Consider the following 6922-nt stretch of genomic DNA (forward strand, 5'->3'; position numbering starts at 1 on the left):
TGTAGTACTAATAAAATTAATTTTTAAAAAAATTTAAATAATATGACAAGGATTCAAAGAAAGGAAGGGAGAGGAGGGGAAGGGAGAGAATGAGGAAAGTTTTATCATCATTAAAGGAAGTAACTACAATAGAAGTCAAGTGGGAAAAAAAATATGGAGACAAATTTGAACTATTCCTTAAGGCAACACTGAAGAGAAATACAAATTAGGACACTGAACAAGGAAGTTACATGAGCCCCAGATACTTTGTTGTACCTCCAAATGATACTTCCAGCGCAATCCCAACTCCTGTAAGATACTGGGCTCTATATGGCACTCATTTCCTTCCATACTTTGCAGTCATCTGGCTCTTCTAGGAAGTAGCTGCCTTCTAGAGCCCAAGTCACTCTCCTCCTTCATTCTTTGACCAATGAAAAGGCGGCTTATTCTATTCATTTGTTCACAATTCTAATTACCCTCTGTACTGTTCAAAGTATGCTTTCCAGAATGCATAACAAAGTTTTAATATTCAATAATGTGTTAAGACTGTTCTCCTTTTCCTAATAATCTAGCACAGTAATGGCAAACCATTTAGAGTTTTCAATGATACAAAATAGCCCATCATGGCACATGTTACATAAGCATACCATCACTGGTTTAGAACTTGGTTCTAGTCTTTGTACTTCTGATTTTCATGTATGTGAGCTAGAGAATTATTACTTGACATAAATATGAGTAACCATAACAAAATATTTATAAAAACCTACAAGTGATTAGATTATTAATGAAGATGGATGTGAGAAGACTAGACACTAGTGTTCAAACCTAGAAAGGCTGACTTTTGGTATAGAACAAGGATTGGTTTTTAAAATTAGACATTTAATTGTGTATACTAGCAATATCAAAATTCTTCCATTTTTCCCAGTGCATCAAAAGGAGTAATATGTTCTTACTTGCTCCTCATGGATAAAATACAGAACCTTAAGTAACCCAATCATTTTACCTCTTACCTGCTTTAGCAATTTTATGCATACAGTCCAGTTAGTATAGTGTACATACTAACACTATGATATTGGTGCTATTGATATATGAACGTGTCTGTGTGATATCCTTCATGAGGAATAAAACTGGAATAGATGGTCTTTATATCAATCTGATAAAAGCTATTTTGGACAAACCGACAGCCAACATTATACTATTTATTGGGCAAAAACTAAAAGCTTTCACTATAAAGGATGTCCACTATCATCATTCTTATTCAATAGAGTTCTGGAAACATTAGCCAGAGCAACTAGACAAGAGAAAGAAATACAAGGGATAAGGATACAAAAGGTAGAAGTTAAATTATCATTATTTGTGGGCAATATGATACTATACATAGAAGACCTGAAAGACTTACAGATTTAATAACCAAATTCGGTAGTGCAATTGAATACAAAGTCAACATTCAAAAATAAGTAGCAATCCTATACACAAATAATGAAGTCACTCCAAGAAATTAGAGAAACACCACCTTTCATAATAGCATCCTAGGAATCAATCTAACAAAGGAAGTAACAGATATTTATATTGAAAACTATAGTACTCTGATGAAGGAGATTGAAAAGGACATCAGAAAACTGAAAGATATTTTTTTCATGGGTAGGAAGAACTAATATAGTGATAACGCCATATTTACAAAATTATTATACAGATCTAATACAATCCCAATCAAAATTCCAATAATGTATCTCAAAAAATTAGAGAAAACAATCCTAAAATCCATTTGGAACCAGGAGAGACCTAGAACACAAAAGGAACTCTGGGCAACAGAAGGCAGTAGGTATTTCAATCCTTAATTTGAAATTATACTATAAAGCTACTGTGATTTAAAAAAAAAAAAAACTACAAGAAATACAGACCAGCAGATCAATGGAACAGATTAGAAATGTAGAAACAGCTCCAAACACACTCAGCCATCTTATCTTTGAGAAAGGAGCCAAATACCTCCACTAGAAGAAAGCCTCTTTCATAAATGGTATTGGGAAAACTGGCTTTCCACGATTAAAACTAGACCTGTATTTTTCACTATGTACTAAATTACAATTGTTGCCAAATGTCCCTCAAAGGATTAATATCTAGAACATATAAAGGAACTCAAAACAATCACATCCCCAAAACGTAAAGACCCAATATAAAAATAAACATGTGAAATGAATACATGTCTCAGATGAAGTAAAATAACAAATAAATATATGAAAAAATGTTCAACATCACCACATCTTGTACAGAAATTAACCACTAGGAAGAATGTATGCGATGTGTTAATTACTGAAACCGTCCTACCAATTTGGTTTGAAACTGTCTCATTGCTATTTGTTTCTCAATAAAATTATGGGGGGGAAAAAGAGAAAAAAAATCATAAAAAAATAAATGTCCCTTGTAAAAAAAAATAAGATGCAAATTAAAACAATGTTGATATTCCATCTCATTCCAGAGAGAATGGTTGTTATAACAAATCAACCAATAACAAACGCTGCAAAGGCTATAGGAAAAAAAGGACTATTTCTCTACTGTTGGTGAGAGTATAGACTGATGCTGTGACTGTGGAAATCACTATGCAGATTCCTCAAAAACAGAACCAAAAAAAAAAAAAAACTAGAGGTTTTCTTTCACCCAGCTATTCCCCTTCTTGTTATCTTTCCTGAAAGAATTAAAAGCACCACAGCACTGTGATATTATGTATACCCATGTGTGTAGTAGCACTGTTTTGCAATAACTAAATCTTGGAAACAGCCCAAATAGCCAACAACAGATGAATGGATAAGGAAGATTTTTTTAATACAATGGAGTATACTACTCTGTGATAAAGAAAAATAAACTGCAAACATTTCTAGCTAAATGGCTACACCCTGAGACCATACTCTTAAGTGAAATGGAACACACATGTTTAATTACAGCATTGTTTCTCTGGTATAAGAAAATCAAACTGTAAATAAGTACCATTGGGAAATGGGGAAAAAAAGTGTTAAATAGAGAGGGGAATATGTCAGGTGGAGTGAGAAAGGAAAAAATGGGACAAAATTAACAACAGAATAAAAAAAGTAGAAAGAAAGTTTTTGTAAATAAGGAAGGTAAGACTGGTTGAAGAGAGGAGAGGGAAAGGGAAGATAGGGGATTGTGAAAAAAATAAAAAGCAAGATGTCGTGTAGGGCTGGGGAGATAGCTCGGCAGACAAAGAGCCTGCCTGTAAAGTGCGAAGACACAGGTTCAATCCCCAGTATGGCATGCCATGCCCTCCCCAAGCCCCAGATGCTCCATGCCAGCCACCAAAACAGGAGTGGTGGCTCATGTCTGTAATTCGAGCACTGGGGAAGGAGAGACAGAAAAATCACTACGAGTCCAACAAGACCCTGTATAACAAGACCCTGCACCAAATAAATAAATATTTTGAATGATATGTCACTTACAGGCACAAAATTCCTATGATGAATGTTATCATTATTTCTAAAAATATACCAATAAAATTTTGAAATGCAAAAAAAGAACTTAGCAAGTTTATAAAACATGTAAGACGGATGTCAAAAATAAGACCAACAGTTTTTTAAAGCTCAGCATCTTTAATACATCTTATATGGCTTGCTATCCTAACCACATCTTTTTTAAATTATAATTTTCTTTTATTGTGAAGAATAAAAATAAAAACAAGAAAAACAAAAACACAGAAAAAGGGTAACATACAACAATCATATCTTATAGATTTTCAAAACAAGAAGAGCTAATTAACAATTGATATATTACCTATTTTTATCATCAAATCTGTTGCTCAGATTAACAGATGTAGTTATCCAAGATTGGACATATTGAGTATTATGGTATGCTAATCACATCAAGGTTTTATGAAGACTTTGTGCCTGACTTTTAGCATTTATAATGCCTACAATGTTTGACACTTAGTGGGCTTTCACAAATATTTCTTCATTGGTAATATTTACCATGATTATAATCATTGCCATTACAAAAGAAATTTTTCTTCTGCAGATCACAAATCTTTAGTAAGCCCACGAGTATCAAGTAGCCTATGTGTCAAAACTATGTTGATTAGAGCACAATATTCAGACATGTTTACTCCCTTTAAACTATCACAGAGGTTTTATTTGCCCTTTTCCAAGTTTTATTTGTACTTGTTATATTCAAGAAGGTGCCAAAAATAACAATTAAAAGAAGAGTAATGGTAGCCAGCACAGAAAAGAGGCGTTCTGCTAGATAGGAACTGGAGCTATCTGCTATCTAAGCAAGAAGAGCCTGTCCTTATCTTTTTTGCTTAAAAATTCACTAGAAAAGCAGAATGTCTGTAAGCCCTCTACCCATAGTTAATAGATTATTCAGAACCTTGGCTGCAGATGCCACAGAATTACAAAAGAAATAGAAAAGAAACTATTAATATGTTTGTTTTTAGAAAGAATTTTGTGAAAGCAGTCCACAATCTTACATGCTACGAACACTTTGGATCTTACTCCAGAAAAGTAATTTGTTCAAAGAAGTTCAATTGGGGCTGGGGAGATGGCTCAGTAGAGTAAGTTCTTCCCTGGAAAACCCAAGAGCCTGAGTTCAATACCCAGTTCTGAAAAAAAAAAAAAAAAACAAAGAAGTCCAGTCACCTACCTTGAAGTTCTCCACTCCGACTATAGAGCTCCCTTCTCTGTTCTCGCAGATAGGCACTCATACTGATAGCATGGGAAGATGATTCAAATCTGCAATGAAACACAGGATAAATAAGTGGCCATTAGCAACAACTCAGGTGGAATCTCAGTTTGTACTCCAAAGAGTCTTAGAAAGGCCTCTCCTGGTATGTGTGATATACCCTGGTTTTCCAAATTCTTGACATTTTGGCTAAACTATGACAGGGCTAGAGAAAGTTGCCCAGACATTTATTTATAAATGATATTCCTCACTAACAGTCCTCTTCCACAGTATTGGATAATTTATATATTCTCCATTTTCAACTGGTACAACTCTGACTTGACTCAACTTGCCTTTGCCTTCAGACCATCATCATCCTTTGACAGGATTCCCACACTCAGTACCAAGAGCATGCTTTGGACATTCTAATTTTGTTATTATCCAGCTCAGACCTCAGCATGACTACTAACTGTCACAGACATAGTAGGCTACTCCAGGGGGAAAACGCTTGTCTTTCTAACTCCCCCACTTCAAATACCAGTATACATACATTAATGAAAATACTACTGAATAACAACATCAAAGCAAAGCATATTTCTCTCCCCAAATGTTCTAAAAAAATTATGTTTCTAAGAGGCTGCTAGTTTTTTAATCTGCCACGTATCCCTCAGAAAATACTCTCAAAAATACAAAGACATCAAGTGTTCATTCACACCTAACTAGAAAAAATTATTCAAAGGTCAAAAACATGGGAAACAAACTCACAATAAAGAACAGTCACTAAAAACTAAAATAATGAACACAAAAAATAAAAAATAGTAATAAAGAAAAACTTGAAGGTTAGAAAAAAAAATCAGGTAAAATGATGAGATTCCATTTGAAAACCACAAGTTCTACAAAGACAGAAAAATGACAAAAGAAGGAATCTTTCTATAATTCTTGCCACTGAGGCAAGAATAACAGCAAAATGAAAGAACAGAAGTGACAAAGGCATAGATCTCAAGCAAAAGGAAGAGGCATCATAATTTTTGTAAATTATGTCTTCTTTATCCATTCATTAAGAAGGAAGATGAATAACTAAGATTGAAGTCAGTGTATAAGGGAAACATTTGCATTGCTTGATCTTCTCTCTGCACCCCACCAAGAACTAAGAGGCACTACCAGCTGGATGAAAAGCAAAGTGTGCCGTATTTCAAAAGTGCCACCTGCCAGTCAAGTGCAGAAAAGAAGCTACTGACCTCTAAAAAAGCATGCTGACAGCTATTGCTCAGAGATGGCAAAAGAAAATAATACATTCTTGAGCAAAGAATACAGACATACACATTGTAAAGTAAGTGAACTTAAACACAATTAACCTTGACTAAGGACAATTAAAGAGGGTAATAAAGTTCTTTACAGCAGTAATAAAAACAGATCACAGCTCTCCAAAATCTTAATCCTTTAGGACTTGCTGTATTTTTGCTACTCAAGAATTTGTTTTATATGGCAACAAGTCACAGATTGATATAATTTTTAGCAAAAGAAACACTAGAGGTTATTCAGTCACACCTCCTTATTTTATAGCCAAAGGCACTGAAGCAGGTAAGACAGGAGAGCTGCTCAGGAACTCACGGCTAGCTCATTAATAGTAGAGCCAAGACTAGAAACAGACAAATGTCTAATAATCACCTAATTCTCTGTCAGTGACACTATTTAATGTGTGACAAATTTATTTTTTTCATTTCCAATAATAAGTGTTTTCATCCAATACCACTTTAGAAGCACTGGTTAAATGTTTGAACACATATAAAAATCCAAGATTCTAAGGTAGAGGTTAGTTTGGTTTTTATCTAGATGTACCTTGAGAGCTGTATGCAATCATAGGTGGGGCATTCAGAGAATCATGTGCATGTGATGCTCATAAGTGAATGAGCCCACTTATGCACTTGTAGCTGAATATCAGAATTTGTAAAGCCTGGATGGTGGGGTAGGTCATTGGAGGTGTGGCCTGGCAAAGTCCATCTCCTCCCTTCCTCCTTTTGCTCTCTGTTTTTCTGCCGACACAATATGAACACCTCTCCTCTGGTATGCCTCTCTGCCTAGCTACCCTGTCTTAGAGCCAAATAACTATGGATGGGAAGCTCTACAAACTGTAAACCAAGAGACCCAGTCCTAGCCCAGGTCCGGTGAGTGTGCAGAGAGTTTCCTGCTACCCTGCGCCTGCGGGACCAGTCCCAACCCAGGCACAGCGTGGGCTGGACCCTCTCCCAGCCCCTCGGGCCACCCCCCACCACTCCGCAGT

At 35.5% G+C, this 6922-nt stretch overlaps 1 protein-coding gene across 1 annotated transcript in view; it reads right to left on the minus strand.

Annotated features, from left to right (window-relative positions):
• Nucleotides 1–6922, minus strand: part of Exoc4 (exocyst complex component 4) — a 951164-nt gene that overhangs the window by 637495 nt on the left and 306747 nt on the right. The window contains exon 9 of the mRNA XM_004626539.3: nt 4624–4712. Within this exon, the coding sequence (XP_004626596.1) occupies nt 4624–4712 (89 nt within the window). The remainder of the gene's footprint in view (nt 1–4623; nt 4713–6922) is intronic.

Source organism: Octodon degus, unplaced genomic scaffold, assembly GCF_000260255.1.
Source record: "Octodon degus isolate 3935 unplaced genomic scaffold, OctDeg1.0 scaffold00015, whole genome shotgun sequence".
NCBI lineage: Eukaryota > Metazoa > Chordata > Mammalia > Rodentia > Octodontidae > Octodon > Octodon degus.